This window comes from Mesocricetus auratus, unplaced genomic scaffold (genome assembly GCF_017639785.1).
Source record: "Mesocricetus auratus isolate SY011 unplaced genomic scaffold, BCM_Maur_2.0 Super-Scaffold_100004, whole genome shotgun sequence".
Taxonomy (NCBI): Eukaryota; Metazoa; Chordata; class Mammalia; order Rodentia; family Cricetidae; genus Mesocricetus; species Mesocricetus auratus.
Window position 1 is genome coordinate 18633777 of NW_024429189.1, and position 23073 is coordinate 18656849.

Consider the following 23073-nt stretch of genomic DNA (forward strand, 5'->3'; position numbering starts at 1 on the left):
TTCATCTCCTGTGCCTTAATAGACTTTCTGGCATTTTCTCATAGAGTACAGCTATGACAGTATACTTCTAAACACAGCTCTCTAAGCAGACAACACATATTAATGGGAATTAGCATCTGAGAATATTATTTGACATTTTGTTTTAGAAGGTACACCTTTATGTAATACTTAAACTGTCCTTAGGGCCTTAAAACATAAAAACTTTAAACCTAGAATTCTGACATGATAGGCTGAAAATTCTGTGTGATAAGTCAGCTTCCTTTTGTTGCCCATATTCTGTCTGATCTCCAAAGGAACTGAAGGTATTCCAAAAGGATGGAGAAATAAACTTATGTAGAAAGGGAATACTCAATTGCAACCCAGTACTGAGAACTCCAACACCACAACTAAATTTTAGATGAGGAGTCTGTCCTTATAAAAGGATTGTAATATTGTACCTAAGTTGGTAGACTAAAACTGTCTTTATAATAAGAACCAGTTCAGAAATCATATTACATAAAGGTTAGAACATGGTAGAAGGATAGGCATGATTATATCACTACGTGTAACCTTATTAAATCATCACCGTTAGAGAGAACTGTAACTTCATTCACTCAAATCACAGAAATTAAGTGTTTGCTCTTACAGTGACAATTTGGAGATAAGGAACTACTACCATAGCATTTAGGGAGGTTCAGTCAAGTAATCGAAACCGTTACAGAGTAACTCTTTGTCTTGTAGAAATAGCTGTTTATGTAAGTAATATAAGAAAGGGTGTCATGGAGATTACAATTTTCTATTGTGACTGTTCTTAAAATGTGCAAATCTGGCAAAACAACAACACTGCCATCACCATCTGGGCTGTCAGTCTTAATTTTGCAAATTCTGAATATTAAAATGGCTAATGTCAGTCTGTACTGTTTGTTATGCCCATGCCTTCTTATGAAACAAGGAGTAAACAAGTATAATAAATAGTTATTAAGAACCTTTCATCAAATAATGGTGAACAATGTACTTTGTTTAAATCAAAGTTTAATATGGCTTATAGAGATTTTTTAATTACGTAGTGTGACAACTTTTGTTCGTGAATTTGCACTCCCAGCTGTCCTTGTCTCACCCTCCTTAGTTTTCTCTTTTCCTCCCTTCTACCCAACACAAAATAACTGAGACAATTAACAAAATTCTTTTTCTCTTTCACGTCAGATGCAACTCCAGTAGTACCTTCACGGGCAGCAACTCCAAGATCAGTAAGAAACAAGTCTCACGAAGGAATTACAAATTCTGTAATGCCTGAATGTAAGAATCCTTTCAAGTTAATGACTGGATCATCAAACACCATGGGAAGACTGTATGTGCAAGACCTGCCTGGAAGCCAGCAGCAAGAACTCCACCCTGTTTACCCCCGACAGAGATTGGGCAGCAGTGAACATGGACAGAAATCTCCATTTCGTGGCAGCCATGGAGGCCTACCCAGCCCAGCATCATCAGGTTCCCAGATCTATGGAGACGGCTCAATCTCTCCAAGGACTGATCCACTTGGAAGCCCTGATGTCTTCACAAGAAATAACCCTGGTTTTCATGGAGCTCCCAATTCTAGTCCTATTCACTTGAATAGGACTCCTCTTTCTCCACCTTCAGTAATGCTACATGGTTCTCCCGTACAGTCATCCTGTGCAATGGCTGGAAGAACTAATATACCTCTTTCCCCAACCTTGACTACAAAGAGTCCAGTAATGAAAAAACCAATGTGTAATTTTTCAGCTAATATGGAAATACCACGCGCAATGTTCCACCACAAACCACCCCAAGGCCCACCTCCCCCTCCTCCACCTTCTTGTGCTCTTCAGAAAAAGCCATTAACATCTGAGAAAGATCCACTTGGCATTCTTGACCCTATTCCTAGTAAACCAGTGAATCAGAACCCTATTATCATTAATCCAACCAGTTTCCATTCAAATGTCCACTCTCAGGTACCTGTGATGAATGTAAGCATGCCTCCTGCTGTTGTTCCTTTGCCAAGTAATCTCCCTTTGCCAACTGTAAAACCTGGTCACATGAATCATGGGAGTCATGTACAAAGAATTCAGCATTCAGCTTCAACCTCCCTGTCCCCTTCTCCAGTGACATCCCCAGTGCACATGATGGGGGCTGGAATTGGAAGGATTGAGGCATCGCCCCAAAGATCACGCTCATCTTCCACGTCATCAGATCATGGAAATTTCATGATGCCACCTGTAGGACCCCAGGCCACTTGTAGTGGCATAAAGGTTCCACCTAGGTCACCAAGGTCAACAATAGGTTCCCCAAGGCCATCAATGCCATCAAGCCCTTCTACCAAGTCTGATGGACATCATCAGTATAAGGATATCCCTAACCCATTAATTGCTGGAATGAGTAATGTACTTAATACCCCAAGCAGTGCAGCTTTCCCTACTGCATCTGCCGGAAATGGTTCTGTAAAGAGTCAGCCTGGTTTGCTGGGAATGCCTTTAAATCAGATCTTGAACCAGCACAATGCTGCCTCCTTTCCAGCAAGTAGTTTACTCTCAGCAGCAGCCAAAGCACAGCTAGCAAATCAAAACAAACTTGCTGGTAACAACAGTAGCAGCAGTAACAATTCTGGAGCTGTTGCCAGCACTGGCAACACTGAAGGACATAGCACTTTAAACACCATGTTCCCTCCAACTGCCAACATGCTTCTCCCAACAGGTGAAGGTCAAAGTGGCCGAGCAGCACTAAGAGATAAGTTGATGTCTCAGCAAAAAGACTCGTTACGGAAAAGAAAACAGCCGCCTACCACAGTGTTGAGTTTGCTCAGACAGTCTCAAATGGATAGTTCTGCAGTTCCTAAACCTGGACCCGACTTGCTAAGGAAGCAGGGGCAGGGGTCATTTCCCATAAGTTCAATGTCTCAGTTACTACAGTCTATGAGTTGTCAAAGCTCTCACTTGAGTAGCAATAGTACCCCGGGTTGTGGGGGATCAAATACTGCTTTGCCTTGCTCTGCTAACCAGCTGCATTTTCCAGATCCTAATATGAATTCCAGTGTTCTTCAGAATTCACTGACACAGAGCATACCTTTAAGAGGGGAAGCCGTGCACTGCCACAATGCAAACACTAACTTTGTTCACAGTAACAGCCCAGTCCCCAACCACCATCTTGCAGGTTTAATAAATCAGATTCAGGCTAGCGGGAACTGTGGGATGCTCAGTCAGTCGGGCATGGCTTTAGGAAACTCATTACATCCCAATCCACCTCAGTCAAGAATTTCAGCGTCCTCCACTCCAGTGATACCAAACAGCGTTGTTAGCAGCTATAATCAAACAAGTTCTGAAGCAGGTATGATTTTACTAGAAAAAAGTACCCAAAGGTACTAAAGTTTTCTACAGTTTTTAAAGTTTTATACCAAAATATTTATTATGATAAGAAATAATCCTTTCCCCATTATGAAAATTCTCACTTCTTTGGTATTTATAATGTTATTTACAGAATACTAGGGACTTGTCTTTTGGAACGAATACCAGCTAAGGATTCCATGTGTTTTTGTTATTTGTTGTCCATCTGTGTCATTTTGAATATTGTTTGACTTTCGATTGGTTTCATCACCATTGGACTGTACACTGCAAAAGAAGCCATAGAAGGCAAGGTTTCCTGGTTCATGAGACGTGTCCTTGGTCATCGCCATATAAAAGTTGTTTTCCAGCTTTGGTTTGTATACAGGTAAATGAAGCTCATCTTGGAAAATCCAAAAACACAAAAAGAAATGGATTTTTTTTTTCTTGCTGCTCAATAGAAATAGGTAAATAGGTAGGAAAGAATCACCAGAGATTATGTGAAGTAGGAAGCCATCTTCTAATGTGTTTCTTGTCATAGTTTGCTGTCCTTTATTATTTATTTGAGAAAATTCAAGCATGGATATTGGCTTCTTCCTTTTCAAAACAAACAACATTAATAATTTAAATTTTCTAATAAAATAAGGCTGAAAACCTGATTTCCAGAAATTTTTTATCATGGAATTGCTTTAAATTTTCTCATAGAACTAAACTGTATTTTTAGCATCAATATTATGGTTTTGAACTCAAATTAAGTGTAAATCTTTATCCACTGTTGAGACAAGTTTATGCAAAAATAGACACATTAGAAAAAAGAACTATGTTTTTGCACAATAAAATCCTTAGAAATTGTTATTTAAGAAAATAAAAAAATCTTCTGGAACAGTAGAGAGGTGAACTAACTCAACTAGCAGAAAAGTTGGTCATGAAAAACATTTGAAACCCAATACTGACAATTCCAGACTTGTAGGGAACAAGGAGGAAATAAACGATGATTTCAGGAAGGAACAGTAGCATTCATTTTAAAACCAGCAGAATTGAAAAACTAAACTGTTAGGGGGTGGATCTTATTGCTCAGTGATAGATCCTTTGTCTGACATACACAAGACCTCGAGTTCAATCCCCAGCACCACAGAATAAATAAAATCCAGGTTGCTAGTACTGACGGGAAAACTGCTGACACGTTTGCTGATACGTCGCCGTTTAGATGTAGACAGGCTTCATTATGCCACTGTGCTGGAAGAGTGTTATCATCCACATGTCTGTGAAGGTAAAGTCAAGTGTTCTCTTTCCTGGTGTTGCCAGCTTATGCTCCCATTTTCACAGTTTGTGTTTTGTGTTGTTTTGATGTCAGTATTCGGTGAAGAATTGTACAATGATCTTTTGTGTTAAAGAGTGCAGTCTTAAAAGGTAATTTTAAAAGAGTAGTGCCTTCTCGATATTCTTAATTTAAGGACTCTCATGAAACATTGTGTTTAATTAACGGGTGCATAAGGGGCTTCCAACTTTTCACTGACTCATGTTGTTTTAGCTAAAACTGTACAAATAAAAGTTTAATATATGCACTTAGAAATTCAAACAACATAAAGTTCGTAAGTGTTTTAAGATGTACCATATTTATTGAGTATGTCTCAGTCATTTCGGTAAAGCATTGTTAGCCTCATTTATTATTCAGTTTTGATACCCTTTACCATAGTTTGCTTCATGTCAGGCCTATGTTCATATGTGCAAATGTATGTGTTTCAATAATGATGTGTTTCAGTGTTTCTATTATGGAAAAGACCTACATTTATTTATATTCTTGTTTCTTATGATTGTCAAGTTTAGACTTATTTTATATAGCCTTAGTCATTTATTTTATTGTTCCATTTATCCGTATAGACATCTAACCTAGATTGCTAGTGCTGGGGTTTCAAGGTACATGGGCTAGAAGCTTATTAATGTAAGAAGAGCTTTATCCTATGAGTAACTCAAAGACTAATAACAAATGTTGGGCATTGTGATGGATGTGACTGAGCATGTGTAGGCTTACATGACATACACGGCAAAAATCTAGGTCAGTTAAGAATTTGAAAATATTAGACTTAATAAAATTAAATAATAATTACTATACAGAGATCTGATTGCAGCTGGTTGTGAAAATGGGTTAATTTACTGGTGAACTCTTTTGGAGAGATAAATCTGGAGAAGGACTTTACCCCAATGATTCTTTTGTTATGAAGTGAATTATGTCAGCTGAATTGCTGTCATAATTGCTTAGCATAAGTACCTGTTTACACTCATACTTGTTCTTTCATTAACACTCATTGAGCACTGAGGTTGGGCATTCAGAATGAGGCAATGGAGGATAGTATAGCTCTCTCTGTAAGAATATGAAAAGCACCTTTTGGTCTTTTGCTGTTTTGAGATAAGGTACATAGCTCATGCTGACCTCAAACTCATGATCTTCCTGTCTCAACCTCCTGAGTGCAGGGATTGAATGCATGTGCTGTCGTATTTTATTTGTAAAATGCTGCATATAGCTATCATGAATTGCTATTGTGGTCCACTCATGTCATTCATGATCTGTACAGTTGCCCATGGTATAAAATGTTGTCTTCATTTTACAGATGAAAAACTTGAACCTCAGAGAACCTCACTATCCAAAACCCTATAACTAAACCAGGATTAGAACTCAGGTTTATCTGATCCTGAAATACTACCTTCCCAGCTGCACAAGTTCATATGAAGTGTTTTGTCTCCAGAAATATATTGTTTTCCTTTTCAAATACTTAGCACATATGACAATCTACATATGTATATTGTTAGAAATACTTTTAGATAAAAGCCAGATCTTTTTGCCTTCTATCTTTGGAGTCTGAGATCATAGAACACAGGATTAGAATGTGTTTTGTCAGTACAGATGAGCTGTTCAGAATATCAAGAGAATTCCCCACACATGTGGACCACAGTTGGTGACCTTACTAACTGACACAGGAATGGGCCCCTGTGGGTGATGATTCTGTAGACATTTGGTGCATGGCATCATGGTACAGTGGCAGACTGACAGGAAGCATAGTCCAACTCTACTTTCTCAACAAAACCTACTAAGCACAGCTCTGGTGACCTACCCACTCCAGTGCCTTGTCCGGTCTTTTAAACAGCAGGTCAGAACTATGACATAAAGACATTAAGAAATGGCTCACTCTTGTGCTTAATTCAATTAGTTACTAATTTTCAAAATCCCTTTTTATTATCACTGTGTGCATATGAAGTAGGGAAAATGTGTACATGCCATAGCACACATGTAGAAGTCAAAAATAACTCGGATGAAGTCTGTTCTCTACTTCCACCTTTAAGTGGGCCCCAGTGATCAACTCGGGTGACTAAGCCTCCTTGGCAGTTGCCTTTACCCACTGACCATCTCTGTAGTCCCTCCAAATCTCCCTTAAGGAGACCCATTCTATCTTAAAAACTAAAGATACTTGTTTTCAAGCCTATATGTGAATTCTGTATTCACCTTTTAAGTGTACAGTTCACTTATAGGAATGAGAGGCAGATATTGTGACAATTATATAAAAAATACTAAATTTCTTTATTCTAAAAACTTAAGGCTATGTGTTTTATTAATACTATTGGGTGTTTTTATGTTACCTTTTCATGAATGCTTCTGAATATTTTAGATTGAAGTGTGTGCAAATGTCTCATCTTTTGAATATCAAATTGCAAGGGAAGCCCACTATTTCCATTGAAAGCGTTTTAGTTCATTCATAATAGTAAGATCCTTAGTGATATGCTTGAATGGTCAAGCAATGTTCTGGTGGATCTGGAAATCAAACCTCAAAGTCCCCAGGACCCCAGTCCAGACACAGAGAATCAAACACACTGTTCTGGAAATATAAAGTAGTGGATAGTAAATGCCAGGCACCTGGAATATGACTTTGTCAATAAAGTGTTTGTTGTGCAAGCAGGGGACCTTAGTTTGGAGCCTCAATGCCCTTGTAAAAAGCCGTACATTGTGGCACAGTCCTATAATTCTAGTGTTGGGAGGCAGAGACAGAAGGACCCTTGGGACTTGGTGACTAGCTAACCTTTTAAATCAGAAAGCCTGAAGTTTAATAAGAGACCCCATCTCAGAAAGTGCGATGAAGAACAAGAAAGGAAAACAGCTTACATTGGTGAACTCCAAACTCCACGTGTGCACACACCTACAAACTCATATCCACACATAGGTTACATACACACAAAATTTTCAATTTTTTAAGAGAAACAAAATTCAACACTTAAGTGTAGTGTTCTGGTTTGGTGTGGGAGTTAAAAAACCAAGTGTCCTTGACCAGCAAACTTCAGAAGACCCTTACCAGATATCAAAAATACCTGTACATAACCCAGGCCCTGCGTACATTCACAAAACTAGTCTCTCCCTTGGTCCTGTGACCTTTCACAGAGTACAAACAAAGGGATTTAAATTATTGTATGAACATAATAACAGCCACCCTGTTTCCCATATGATAAAGCCATTAAACTTTTTACTATAAAAATGCTTCTAATAAAAACAATCAGCTCTTCTTAGCTACATGAAATTATAATGCTCTGAGGGGCAAAAGTATGGGTTTGTGACAGAAAGAAAACTAACACATTTATTTGCCTTAACTCTTAACTCTATGCATTTAATCATCAGGATATAAATAAACCTATAAATAAATGCATATTTGTGAGTATTTACATATGTAAGTATGTATGTATATTTTTACTGCAAACAAAAATGTTTTCATTCAGCACAAAATCACATTTGAAACTCAGGACAGCTAATAAAAGGGTAGGTATAAGTGTGAAATAGTGAGAGCACAAAAACCACTTAGTGTAAAGGACTATAACATATTTAAGTTTTATTTATTCTTGTAACATGCCAGTACAGAAAGCAAAAGGAAGCTACACCCTGTGATTTCCAGAGGAGATAACAAGTACAGACAGGTAGAGATGACAGTGTTGAAGGGAACAGGTATACCACACTGTTAGCCTGAAGAAGGCGGTAGGGATGCTGTGACAGTTGTAACTGAACTCACACTAGTTTCTGTTGAAAGCATTTCATACTAAGTTTTTAAGGCCTATATTTTCTTCCCATTATGATCCACGTGATTTGCAAATTTAAAGTGATCTGTGCCAGACAACCAAACTGATTGAAAATCTATATTTTGGTCAAATATTTTATGAACCCTTTTTATTGAAATATGTTTTTTACTATAGGCATTGTTTCAGTCCTTGAAAAGGTTTCCTTATACCAGGGTTACACCACTTGTTTTGTTACATATTATAGGTTTAATGTTTTCTTGTATATAAAAGGGGTTAAAATATGTTTTTGCTTCAGACATTAATTAAGTCTATGTAATCAAGAGTGGCAATGAAACTCAGAGTGATATGATGTTTGCTGATTCAATGATCTATTTTGTATCTTTGAAGAAATAAATTGTTGTAGTGTACTAGTTGGGAGAAATTTATTCCATTGTAATATATTAAGCTCTCTTATACAGCTGTCAGTCTCTCAGCTCTCTAGGAAATACCTAAGCTATTATTTATAAAAGTCTAGTCCAAAAATATGCAAGTTGTTTCCAAAGGCATCCAGATTCTAGGATGTAATACTAACCCTACAAAAACTTGAGTTATGAAAAATAATGTTAAAATATATCCCTATCAAAGTTGATTTTATTTCCACATTCATGTAGCACTAAATAATTCAAGCTTGTGAGGGTCTTACATTCTAGGAATTTAGCAATATCTCCTGCCAGCCACACAAAGAGTAAAAGTTATTTTTTGTTATTAGACTTCTTACGAATTCAAAGTGAGAAATCACCTTTTACAAACTAGAAGTGAAACCAAAAACAGAAATCCAAAGGAGCGGCTGAAAAACTCCTGAGGTTGGAAGCGGTCCCAGGAGATGCACCCACGGGCATGGATGAACATTTATGTGATAACTTGCTGTGGGGCTCGTAGGCAGCACAACTCCACAGGAACCCTTGCATACTTTTTAGTTTGACAATAGTCCCTCAACACAACTCTGTAGACCATCCCTCAGAGACCAGATCATAAAGCAGTGCTTTTCAGTGTCTTCCTACTCCCTGGAGCCTGTCACATGCATGGGCAGGTAAAAGTGCTTGCTGCCAAGCCTGCCCATCTTAGTTGGATCTCCAGGACCCACATGGTGGAAGGAGACAACTCACTCTTGCAAACTGTCCTCTGATCTTATGTCCACCATGACATCTACTCACGTACAAATGCAGAGCTAAGGTTTTTTTTTTTTTTTAGATAATGGGCATTACAGTCCACTACCCATTTTAATGTATAACAAATGAAAATTTTATGAAAATGTTGTAGTTTGATCTTTTCAGCCTCACTCCATTTTACTCCCATCTTCCACTTAAATATTCAGCCACAGTCATGACACACTGAAATGATTGTACCACCCACTAAGGCTAATGTGTATAAACTATATGAAACTTGTCAAAAACAGCAGTACTACAGTGTTCTCCAAATTTTGTATTTGTCAAAATACTAGTTGGAGCATAGTAAATTGATTTTTGTAGTTCATTAGCATGTTACAGTAGTTTTAGAATATTCCTAAAGTAATTCAGTGTTTATTGAGCACCTATAATAAACTGGGCACTGTTTTACAGCTGCAGATAAAACAGGATATAATAGAATACAAAGTTGACTATACTAAAAATCCAGCACTATCTATTGAAATAAAACATAGAGATGGTAATTAACAATGCATTTTAACTCACTCATGCATAGTCAGAAAACAAATCTCATCACGAGACTTCGCCTCCGTTTTCAAGTCTTGCTATCCCACAAATACCCTGTTTACCTAAAAACAAATGAACTTTGCTGTTTAAGTAACCTGACATTTTCCAAACATTTTAAAATTAATTCCAATAAGTTCTGGGTGTTAAGAAAGGAGAGAGGCTGGGGCTGTACTCAGGGGTGGAACTTCTGCACATCACTCTTGAGGTCATAGTTACATCCCCAGCTCCACAAGAGGACGCGGAGAGAGAATCACACACAATCTTTTTTCTTGTTTCATTTCATCAGAATCCAGAAACTGATCTCCTTAACATCCTTTCTGCTCTCATTTCTCTGCTCCAGCACCTTGGCCCTCAAAGCCCAAGAGCATTTCCTGGGATCCAGCAATTGTTTTCTTCCCCTTCTCCACCCTCAGTGTGCTTTTGTTTGGGGTCCATTTCTCTCTTGTGAGAAACAAAATAGCCATGGGTACCTCGCTTAGACAGGAATGTCAAGAATTTGTATTAGAACCCAAAGCAGAAAGGCGAAGTGGATGTGTTTTTGTAAATGCACATTTCTGTGGCTGTTACTAAGGCTTGAAAATAATAATAAAGTTTTACTGGAATACCTAGTCTTCTCATAAAAGTTGTCTTTCAACTTATATTATTATCATGAAAAATCAGTCCTTTAAAATGTAGAAAACATTTTTTCATATTTCAGTGGGACTGAGAAGTAAATTATATTTATTAAACTCACAAGGCATGATATTTTATCTCAGAAGGATTTATTTTTATGAAGGAATACTTATGACCCTGTATGCAATGAAAGTACAGTTAGCAAAGTAAATTATAAAGGTCAAGCAGTGAAGGAATATTTTTCATAAGACATTACTTCAGCTCTTGTGTTTCATGGATAAAAAAGCAGTATTTGGTCATTTTAGTTTAGAAAATTCTTCGCACAAAATAATGTTTATTCAAAATTGGAGTTAGATGAACAAATTAGTGATAATTTTTAAGTACTTCATTGATCTGCTTGGTGTGGGCTTTTTTTTTTTTGGACACATACATGTATAATAGTAGTACTAATATACAAGTCAATCACAATGTGAACTTCTGTCATGGAATATTGACCAGAATGATAAATCTCAAGGGATAGGAGTTCTAAAATGAAAACAAATTAAACATCTCAAGAATAAATTAGTAACAAATAATTTGGATGCTAAATGTATATACACACCTTGTACACAAGCATCTGAGTTGTGTGTGCATAAGATTTTTGTGCAGTACTCACTGAAAAAAGTAGCATGACCTCTCCCTCACCACACTAGACTGCCCACCTCTGCAGGTCTAGACTAGGAATCTGGCACCCCTTGAATGACTTCCCTTTCTCCTACTTTAAAAACAGTACAATCAAGACAAGAAATTGTCACTTCATAGCTGTTGACACAAAGTAATCTTATGTTTCCTTATTATTTAAATGACTGGAACTTGCTAATTTCTTCCAAATTCCCTTGGATTATTGACAACGTTTGATGAAATTTTCATCTTAAAAAAAAACCTGCTTTAACAAACACTTTTCTTGGTTTTTTTTTTTTTTTTTTTTTTGGTTTTTACGAGACAGGGTTTCTCTGTATTGTTTCGGAGGCGCTATTGGTCCAGTCTGGCCTCGAACGCACAAAGATCCGCCTGTCTCTGCCTCCCGAGTGCTGGGATTAAAGGCATGTGCCACCACCACCCGGCTAATAAACACTTTTCTTACATACTTCAACATAATATAGGTTTTTATGCAGAAGTCTGAAGTAGGCTCACAAAATATTGCCTGTTTGCAGTTAGTGATTTAGAAATGTATTTTCCAAATTGCCCTCCAATATAAAAATCTGTGCAAATTCAGGGTTATCTTTGACTCTACATTAATGAATGGCTTTAGAACTGCTGTGAGGTGACATTGAACTTCTTGGGAGCTTTCTAAAGTAATTTGTCATTTCCAAGCCACCTATCTATTGTCCCCTATCTCCTGTCACTGGACCAATAAGTTGGAAAGTCAATTTTCACCTCCTCCTGTCTACATTGTTACCTCCCTTATAGACATGAGTACAAACAGTAGGGTCTCAATGAGTTCATTCAACCAACAAACACTTTTTAAATCCAACCATGTGTCATGACTGTTACATCTTTGAAATACAAAGACATTTGATAGTTTAAAAATATGTAATCAAATGCTTATGTAAACTGGCAGGTATAACCATGGACATAGGGAGACAGGGTATGGAAAAGCCATACACACATTACTGATATTTTGTGTCTGTGAAACACAGGACTCATTATACTTCATCCACCTTACTTTCTATGTTTTAAAAAATTATTTTGCTTCTACTTAGAAGCACTTTATCTCTTTTCATCTCTTAAATGCCTGATCAAATGTGTAGTTTTCTCATTTGTGCCATTTTCTCAGACACAATCCCTTTCATAATTGTCCCCTTGTTGTATATGTCTGTGTAACTGTTACAGCCCTTACCGTGTTGCAGTCTCATTATCCTAGCTAATATATAATACAACATTCGAAAATTCCTACCTTGTAATTATATATTTGAGCTGGTGGAAGAGTAGGAAATTTCTACATTTACCACTTTGCCTAAACTCTGAGTTTCTTCGAAAAATAAGGCAAGGTTTTTAAACTTGTGTCACTATTTCACTTCTATTTTCTGACAGAATGTACCTATTTGTTGAACTGACTTGTTAGAAACTGAAGAAAATTAAAGTATATATATATATGTGTGTGTGTAAATCCACATCTTGCCTTTACAAAGCTTACAGACTCATCTGTTCTTGTTGGCAGGGTAGAAAATAAAAACCCACAGTGACTTGCTTTTAATTATAATTTCTCAAGAATATTTAGATGGAGAGCTTTTAAAATAGTGTTATCCCCAAATGACTACTTCCTTGAATCATAAATATGGATGCTTCTCAGTGGCAAATTAAACTAATAAAAAATAATCTCTAAGGAAACCCGTTATCTACAAAGCCTTGCTACATATATGCTAAATATTTTGAAAATACACTCTGCGTGTGGTCAGAAGGACGAGCACCACATTTAAGTATGTCATTATTATTTAGCAGGTAGAAAAATTGACAGTGATACTGCTTCCTAGTAAATAAGACTCACTGACTCATTTAAAAGATGCCTTCCAAATGCAAATGATGGAGTGTATGTATGGAAATGGCAATTTTAAGAAGCAATGAAATGTTTAAGGTGTTGATTGTTTTGTGAAAAAAATATGAATTAATATTTAAGGAGTTGTATACTGTGTGCCTGATTCAGTATTCCGTATGTCTTCTTACCCTAATCTTTGTGAACATGTCATTATTTCATGATAATATTTCATAAATATTTATATATGTTCAAAAAGTTTTTTTTTAATCTCAGCCTTTAAATAAAACACTGAAAGCTTTAAAAAAAACAAATCAGACTGTGACAGATGGGAAAGCAGCAACCATTGTTCTAGAAGCATTCTGAATGTGGTGTTGGTAGTACAGGTTTGAGTTAATACTGTTACCACCTCCCCACCATCCTGCTGATGTCAGGGATAATAGCAATGAAACCCCTTTCATTCTCATAGCAATCATAGCAATGGTGGAGTTTTTCCTATGAATGCTTTGGAATAAACTTCCTTAGAAAAAATTATTTGATAGCTGGGTGTAGTGGTATGTGTCTAAATTCTAGTATCCCCAAAGCTGAGGCAGGAGGATCACACATTTGAGGCCATGTGGACAACTTGAGAAAACTTTGTCTTTTTTTTTTTTTTTTTGGTTTTATGAGGGTTTCTCTGTATTGTTTTGGAGGCTGTCGGTCCAGCCCGGCCTCAAACTCAGAGATCCGCCTGCCTCTGCCTCCCGAGCGCTGGGATTAAAGGCGTGCGCCACCACCGCCAGGCGAGAAAACCTTATCTTTAAGCAAACTCAGTGTTGTAATTCTAGGGTTTGAGGGTTTAGGTTTAATCACCTATCACACACACAAAACACGTACAAATTAATAGCAAGGTATATGAGAAAATGCTCATCCCGTGTTTCTATGTGATGATGAAAATGAAAATATAAATGCTAAACTTTTTCAACATGGCTTAATAAATATAATTATTTTACATACTACATAGTTTTAAAATATAACAGGGTGGTGGCGGCGCACACCTTTAATCCCAGCACTTGGGAGACAGAGGCCAGCCTGGTCTACAAAGCTACACAGAGAAACCTGTCTCAAAAATCAAAACAAAAAAAATAACAAACAAAAATTATATAAAAAGAAAAACTTATTGATTATTCCATTTGATGAAAACAGGAAAATACCATATTTTTACTGTTGCAAAGTTATGGAAGCATTCATATACTATCAGAATAACAGATTATTAATCATTTTTCATTGTTCAAAATAAAAATGATGTATTGGTTTGAAAGAAGCACTATTATACACTTTTTAAAGGAATATAGATTGAATGTGTGTTGATCTGTTTCATTTGAGGGCAGTTTAACGATATATACTAAAGTTTTGTGACTCTGGAATTCCATGTTCAAGAATGTATCCTTAGAAAATAATTGTGCAGCTCAGTGTGGTGGTTTACACCTTTAATCTCAGCACCTGTGAGACAGAGACTCTGTGAGCTCAAGGCCAGCATAGTCTACATAAAGAGTTCAAGGTTGGGCAGGCCTACACAGCGAGACCCTCTCTTTAAAAAACAAAAAGTAGGCAATTGAAGAGATTCATTAATAATAATATTTATTGAAGTGTCTCCAGTGATTGTTTGCAAAGTATTGCAGAATAGTTGAGAACAAGAACATTCATCATTATAGGTTGGTTAAATGAACATATACTAATACATGAAACTAGTAAAATGGTGCAATATATATCAATTAACAAGGGAAAGATATTCACTAAATTGATAAATGAAAAATTACAAGCTTATAGCATAATTCTGTTTTTTAAATATGTAGTTTTGCGTGTGTGTGTGTGTGTGTGTGTGTGTGTGTGTTATGGGGAGAGAGAAACTATGTATACCTGAATGTATATATGCATACTGGTATGGAAAATCAGAAAACCATACAATAAAATGTTTGATATTTTGTATTAGCATAGATGATTTTTATTATCTACTGTATGGTTCGTGTATATCCTAGTTTTAAGGGAATTTTTGTGTTCGTTAAAAGAAAGTACTTAAAATAAGGCCAATCATCCTTTTTAAAGTGAAAAGGTATGATTTTGAAAAAAAGGGAAGCTTTTTTTTTAATGTATCAAACTGAATGGATGAGCTGTAACGTCCTTGCCCAACTTTACTTTATGGAGCTATGGTCAGAAACCTATTTGCTTTTCAGCAAATTTGCTCAATACACTTATTTTCGAAGTCCAAAAACATGTCAAATCATCCATGATCATTTAATCTATTTACAGTGAAGTAAGTAGAGCAAAGTGAAATGTATCTTAGGAAGCTTTATGGGTAGTTGGGTAGTTGCTAACCATCCATAACTAATAGCAGTGTTTCTTTTTTCTCATTTTAGGTGGCCCAAGCCTACCATCCTCCATAGCTATAGCTGGCAGCAACCACCCTGCCATCACAAAGACAACATCTGTTCTCCAAGATGGTGTCATAGTCACCACCGCAGCTGGAAACCCACTGCAGAGTCAGCTGCCCATTGGGAGTGATTTTCCTTTTGTTGGCCAGGAGCATGCCCTTCATTTTCCATCCAACAGCACTTCAAACAACCATCTTCCACACCCCTTGAACCCCAGCCTCCTCAGTTCTCTACCTATCTCTTTGCCAGTGAATCAACAGCATCTCCTAAACCAGAATCTATTAAATATCCTCCAGCCTTCAGCAGGAGAAGGCAAGTCTGAGATCAACCTCCACCCTTTAGGTTTTCTCAACCCGAGTGTAAACGCTGCTTTAGCTTTTCTCTCCAGTGACATGGATGGGCAGGTATCACAGCCTGTCCACTTTCAGCTTTTAGCAGCTCTGCTTCAGAACCAAGCCCAAGCAGCTGCCATGCTTCCCCTGCCATCTCTCAGTCTGACCATCTCAGATCTTTTGCAACAGCAAAATACCCCTTTACCCCTATTAACACAGATGACAGCCCCATCAGACCATTTGCCAAGCAATCAGTCAGACAACAGCCGAGCTGAGACCCTTTTAACCAGCCCCCTGGGAAACCCTTTACCGAGCTTTACAGGCAGTGACACTACTTTTAACCCCCTGCTCCTCCCAGCTGTCACTGGGGCCTCGGGATTAATGGCCTTGAATCCCCAGCTGTTGGGAGGTGTCCTGAACTCAGCATCAGCCAACACCGCTAATCATCCAGAGGTTTCCATAGCAACCTCCTCCCAGGCAACCACTACCACAACCACTACATCATCAGCAGTGGCAGCACTGACTGTCTCAACACTTGGTGGGACAGCAGTGGTGTCAATGGCAGAAACATTGCTGAATATATCTAATAATGCTGGGAATCCACCTGGTCCAGCTAAACTCAACAGTAACTCTGTGGTGCCACAGCTACTTAACCCTCTACTGGGGACAGGTCTGCTTGGTAAGTTAAAAGTTTTTCACAAAAAAATTTTTTAAGAAACGTTTTTCTAATTCTCTTTTCTCCTTTTTAAGACTCCATTTTGTCACACTATTTTTAAAAATGTTTTTATTATGTCACAGCTTATTTAAGGAATTAAATATAACATCACCCACACAAAACTATAGCTAAACAAACATGAAATGGCTTTTTCCTTTTCTCCAATTCTAGCATTACTAAATACCATTGTAATCTGCTTTCTCTTATCTTCTAATTCTGATGCCACCTAAACCTAACCTACCCATCATTCTCTTCAGCAAAGAACAGTCTGCATCTTCTAAAGAACCTTTATTTCTATTTTAGTTGGTGTGGCATCACAGGGTTGGTATGAGCAGCTGCACTAGGATGGGGACCATCTGAGGAGCTTCCAGGTGAACCCTGAGAGGCCAAGCTAAAAAGGCCAGCATCCAAATACTCCAAGCTGAGGTTTCCCCAAAGATCAAGGAAACTGCCCCTCTAAATAATAAAGATTTCCTCAGAATTATTATAATTATGCATTTGTGCCATAAAAACAAAGTCCTTCACATAGGTTGACTTATCAAAAAAAATGTTGGAAATAATGTTAAGTATTTATAATGATGGGTACAGATAGCAATAAGGGGAAGCACAGGAAGTATCCATGAGGCCCAGAAATAGAAGCAGGTGTGCATGATGGTATCACGAGCATCTTGATACACTACAAAACTCATTATTCAGATTGCTATATTTTATGGAAACTTTTATAATGCAGTACAATTAGTTTTGTCTAGACCTAAAATAGTTGTAGTTAAATAACTCAAAAATCGTAGACATATATGTCTCATTACAAAGCTATTCTCAAAAAATTCTACAATTTTTTCAACAGTTCTGAAGTTTAAATATAAATATAACCATTTATCACTATTCATTGATGTCATTGATTTTAAAATCGTTATATCAACTAAAGCAGTAAATTCTTTTGTATTATTAGGTTTCTTCACAATTTTCATTCTCGTACCATTTTAATGCAAAACAAGTGCATATTTATAAACTAAGCCTCTAGTTTTATGTGGTGGTATTTACTGATGATTGTGACTTAAGACTGAGATTTTATAAATGAGACTGTCTCATTCCCACTCTGTCTCCATTTAGTCAACTACTTATGATTGCTAAAGACATTTTTCAATCTTTAATTGCAGTTCTAATAATAATAGATGTAGGGAATCATTTAACTCTGAAACTTAACACTAATAACTAAGTTATCTTTATGTGATATAAAAATACGAAGTTAGTTATGCAGACAGATCTAAATGCTAAAGGTACTCATGTCTAAGTGAGGCTGATAAAAATGGCCAAATTACCCACGTAAGTTCAGCTTTTAGTTTTTGTTTCAGGAGTTCTCAGGTGCAAAAATAACAATAAGATCTCTGAAGAAACACATTGACTTATACTTTATATTTTTCAAAACTGTAGGTGATATATCATCAATAAACAATTCTTTGAATAACCATCAACTGAGTCATCTACAGTCGCTGTTAAACAACAATCAAATGTTTCCTCCGAATCAGCAGCAGCAGCAGCACCTACTCCAGGGACACCAGAATCTCCAGGCCTTCCAAGGACAGCCCACAGTCCCTTGCCCAGCTAACAATAACCCCATGGCTTGTCTGTTTCAGAACTTCCAGGTACTTTCCTTCCACTGTCTGGTTTTATTGAAAGAATGAGAGAGAAGGAATGGAAAAGTGGGTTATACATCCATGTCTATTCTCAGTAATTTCTTAATATTGCATTTTGTTAAGCATTCCAGTCTTTTGTATAAATATGATTTTATGTTGTATAAGCCACAGTCTTTCTGGAATTGTGAGTAAAGCTGACAGTTTTATCCTCCTGTGCTCTCCTGTGCCTTGTGCCCACATTGCTTTCGTGATTAATACCTACTTCCTTCAGTATTATCTCTCGCCACACTCTGTCCTCCTGGCATAGGCCACATGGTCTTCTACTTCTACAAAGATGCTTAATATATTAAATATTATATAGAAAGAGTAATATTATGTAAATGTGAGAATAAAATACACAAGTTTTTTTAAAGAATAGGGTTCACTATGTAGTACAAGCTAGCTGTATTGAATTTGTATCCTCCTTCTCAGACTCCCTCATGCTGGATTTATAGGCATGCACCATCACACACTATAAATAATTAAACAGAAAAAGATCTTTAATCAAGACATAAAACCAGTAGGTCAAGAGAAAAATGTATAACCAATACTAAAATTTTAATGTCTATATAATCAAAGATATTCTGAAGTTAGAGAAGAACCAAATGTCAGGAAATATACGCATAATGCATGGCACATAATTGACACCATTCATATTAAAATGCCTCCTATAAATCAAGAAGTAAAAAGGATAATTGACTGGAAAAATATACTCAGACAATTCACAGAAAATGAGATAATGACTTATTAATAAACATGAAAAGAATAACCAATTGTGCACCTTACTGTATGTCAGATTGATGGTGTCCACTACTGGTAAAGGCATGAAGAAGTTCTCACTTTCATTGTTGGTCTATCTGAATTCTGGCTAGGCTTTGTTAGCCTATTTTTTCTTTCATGGTGGGGTTCAAACCTAAGACCTTGTACATGCTGGGGATATGCTCTCCCACTGAGCTGCATATTCAGCCTGGCTCACTTATTTTGAAGGAAAATTTGGTAGTTTATCAAGTTTTAAAGCATATTTGTGTTTATGTGTGTATACACACATATATGTACACTAGCCCAGAAGCTCAATTCCACATGTGATGACTTAAGATAAATCTCCAAATGTGAACAAAAGAGCATATAACAAAACATTCATTACAATATGGAGTGAGAAATTAAGAGCAATTTAGGAATAAGCAATCAGAAAATAATTATGTTACATAATGCCTATCTGTAAAAGCTTAAAAGATTAGGCAGACTTATTTAGTCGAATATGCAGAGACCTGCAAAACTATGAAATTATAACACTGTAGTATTGGCAGAAGTGAGACACGGTACATACATTGAATGGGTAGAAAGTAAGGGAAGAAGAGAAATGAGGTGTTCACCTACATGCTTTAATATTTTTAAGTGTTATCCAGGATGCTTGACAGCACCATTTTCTCTAAAAAAGGAAATAAGATTGGACGAGTAGGATAGAAAAGTGTTGGTTTAGGTGAAGAGTGGTGATGACTACATCTTTCACCAATAATGAAATATTCACACATTTGTAATAAATTAATTCATAGTGGAATATGTGCATGCCTATGTCACCAAGAAAACATGCTAACACCTGAAGCCAGTTCATTAGACTTCACCATTAGGACATGAGAATGACTCAGTAGAATACAGTTTAAGGGGAGTGGTAGAAGCAGAGTCAGACTGCAACGGTTAGAATGATGAATGGGGCATTGAGAATTCCAAAGTGAGTTATTGCTTCAAAAACCAAGCTATGAAGAGCAAGAGAGGTGGGGTGGTGCTCCAAGGGGGAACATCAGGTTAGGCACTAACCTTCTTATGGGGAGAGATGCAAATAATCATATGTTAAAAGGAAGAGACAAAAAAGTACATGAGAATAAATGTGAAGGGAAGGAGGCAAGATCCAGTTTTCCATCTGCCCTCCATAGAGCAAATGGAAAACCGGACAAGATCTAAGGAAGGCATAACTGCTGGCAAATGTGTGCTCTTAAGGACCAATGAATATCAAAGTGTAACACATCTTACCATGAGTTCCATTTTCTCTGGTAAGTAGAATCTATCTACCGAGAATTGGGTGGGAAGTGATATGGCAATTAGCTTGAAGACAGAAGATTTGAGTAGTTGTGGAGGAAATGATATCTTACTGGACGATCATAGGATTGAAGGAGCAGCAACAGTCAGTCCATAGTGCATATTAGAATTCATAAATTCCTATTCACAAAATACTTTACCTTCCTGTGAAGACAGACAAAACCAGAAGTTAAAATGATGCAAGATTTAGGTTTTATCTGGCAAGTATAGACAAGGGGATGGAAGGTAGCAAAAGTGTGGCCAATGTGCTATTAAATCCTAGGCACCCGTTCAGGAAGGAAGTAGGCAGAGACCAGAAGGGAGCAGTCACTGGGCCAGGGCTGCGCAGAAATTATGATTGCAGCACAGAGGGACCTAAGGGCTGTAGCATTAATAAAGCCATGAGAATTTTTCACAGTGCAATAATGTTTCCTGTACAGAAATTCCCTCTGCTTGACTCTTCCTATCAAAGAATCACTCTATAGACAGTAGTGACCTTTTTGGCAGCATGAGGATGTACCTCAGGCAATGGCCTGATAAGGTTGAAGAGCAGGAATAACTACCCCATCTGAAGACTTAATGAAGTATCTATCATATGTGGCTCTCAAGATGTCGTAGAGAATAACGGTTCTTGTTTTGCAGGCCTGGCAACCTGAGTTCAATTCCCAGAATCACATAAAGTTGACAGGAAAGAAACAGCTAAAAAAAAAAAACTATCCTCTGACCTCCACACATGTGCCATGGCATGTATGCACATATATAATGCACAAATAAATAAATTTTATTATGTTATATCATCAAAATAATGCATTGTTAGGGAAGGAAATTATTTTTATTCTATTTTATGTTTCACTTAGTTAAACATAATCATTAGTCATCAATCTAACTTGATTTTCAAGTTTCAAACACCCGTAAGACCATTGAGCAAGCAGTGTTGTCACCTGGAAACACATTGTGTCCAACTATCTCAAGTTTAATTTTTCTAGAAAATGTTTGGCATTGACAAGTTTAAAAAGAAATCTGTTGAATTATTTCAACTAAAGAAATGACCCAAGGCCGGGCAGTGGTGGCGCACGCCTTTAATCCCAGCACTCGGGAGGCAGAGGCAGGCGGATCTCTGTAAGTTCGAGGCCAGGCTGGACCGACAGCCTCCAAAACAATACAGAGAAACCCTGTCTCGTTAAAAAAAAGAAAAAAGAAATGACCCAAATATAAAAATATAATCAGTCTGTAAGGTTGTCTGTATAGAATTATTTTCTCTTTCATTTTTATTCTTGTTCTTTATACTTCCTTGTTATTTGTTTATCTTTTGATAAATCTTGGAATTATGGTCATCTTCTTTAAGGTCTTTAAATTTTTCTCATCTCTCTCTCGCTCTCTCCCTCTCCCTCTCTCTCTTTCTGTTTCCTACTTATTTAAGGTGAGGATGCAAGGAGATGCAGCTCTTCTAAATAAAAGAATAAGCACTCAGCCGGGGCTCACAGCACTTCCTGAGAACCCAAATACTGCACTTCCACATTTCCAAGATACACCTTGTGAGCTGCAGCCAAGGATTGACCCATCTCTTGGTCAGCCAGTGAAGGATGGCCTTGTTATTGGTGGCCAAGGTGACACCTCCGTAGATGCCATTTACAAAGCAGTTGTCGATGCGGCCAGCAAAGGAATGCAGGTTGTCATCACCACTGCCGTCAACAGTACAACTCAGATCAGCCCTGTTCCGGCTCTGAGTGCCATGAGTGCCTTCACTGCCTCTATTGGTGACCCGTTAAACCTGTCCAGTGCTGTGAGCGCGGTCATTCATGGGCGGAGCATGGGAGGAGTGGATCATGATGGCAGGCTGAGGAATGCAAGAGGGGCACGGCTACCCAAGAATATAGACCATGGGAAACACTCCAGCGAAGGAGATGGGTTTGAGTATTTCAAGTCAGCAAGTTGCCACACATCAAGAAAACAGTGGGATGGGGAGCAAAGCCCCAGAGGGGAGCGTAACAGGTGGAAATATGAGGAATTTCTAGATCATCCAGGCCATGTCCACAGTAGTCCTTGTCATGAAAGGCCCAACAATGTGTCTACACTGCCATTTCTAGCTGGGGAACAGCACCCAATACTGTTACCACCAAGAAACTGTCAAGGGGATAAAATTCTGGAGGAAAATTTCAGGTATAATAACTACAAAAGAACTATGATGAGTTTTAAGGAAAGACTAGAAAGCACTGTGGAGAGATGTACACACATTAATGGAAACAGACCTCGGCAGAGTCGGGGATTTGGAGAGCTGCTAGGCACTGCAAAACAAGACCTAGTCCTAGAGGGGCAGTCTCCAGGTTCTTCGAATAGTTTGGAAAGTTCTCTGGTCAAAGACTACATCCATTACAATGGAGACTTTAATGCCAAAAGCATTAATGGGTGTGTGCCTAGTCCCTCAGATGCTAAAAGCATTAGTAGTGAAGATGACCTAAGGAATCCAGACTCCCCTTCTTCACATGAGTTGATACACTATAGACCAAGGACGTTCAACGTTGGTGACTTGGTCTGGGGCCAAATCAAAGGACTGACTTCCTGGCCTGGAAAATTCATAAGAGAAGACGACGTTCACAATTCATGCCAACAAAGCCCAGAGGAAGGGAAGGTATACCAATCTTTATCCATTGT

General features: G+C 37.6%; 1 protein-coding gene across 5 annotated transcripts in view; it reads left to right on the forward strand.

Moving 5' to 3' along the window:
* Mbd5 (methyl-CpG binding domain protein 5) overlaps positions 1-23073 on the forward strand; it is a 111074-nt gene that overhangs the window by 55468 nt on the left and 32533 nt on the right. For 4 of the 5 annotated variants that reach the window (XR_005877129.1, XR_005877128.1, XM_040745311.1 and 1 more), the window contains exons 6-9: positions 1183-3318; positions 15614-16639; positions 18107-18318; positions 21842-23050. Coding sequence is in view for 3 of the 5 variants with exons in the window: in XM_040745311.1 (XP_040601245.1) it covers positions 1183-3318; positions 15614-16639; positions 18107-18318; positions 21842-23050 (4583 nt within the window). In the remaining 2 variants the exon portion in view is untranslated. The remainder of the gene's footprint in view (positions 1-1182; positions 3319-15613; positions 16640-18106; positions 18319-21841; positions 23051-23073) is intronic. The other variant, XM_040745313.1, reaches the window with a different exon arrangement.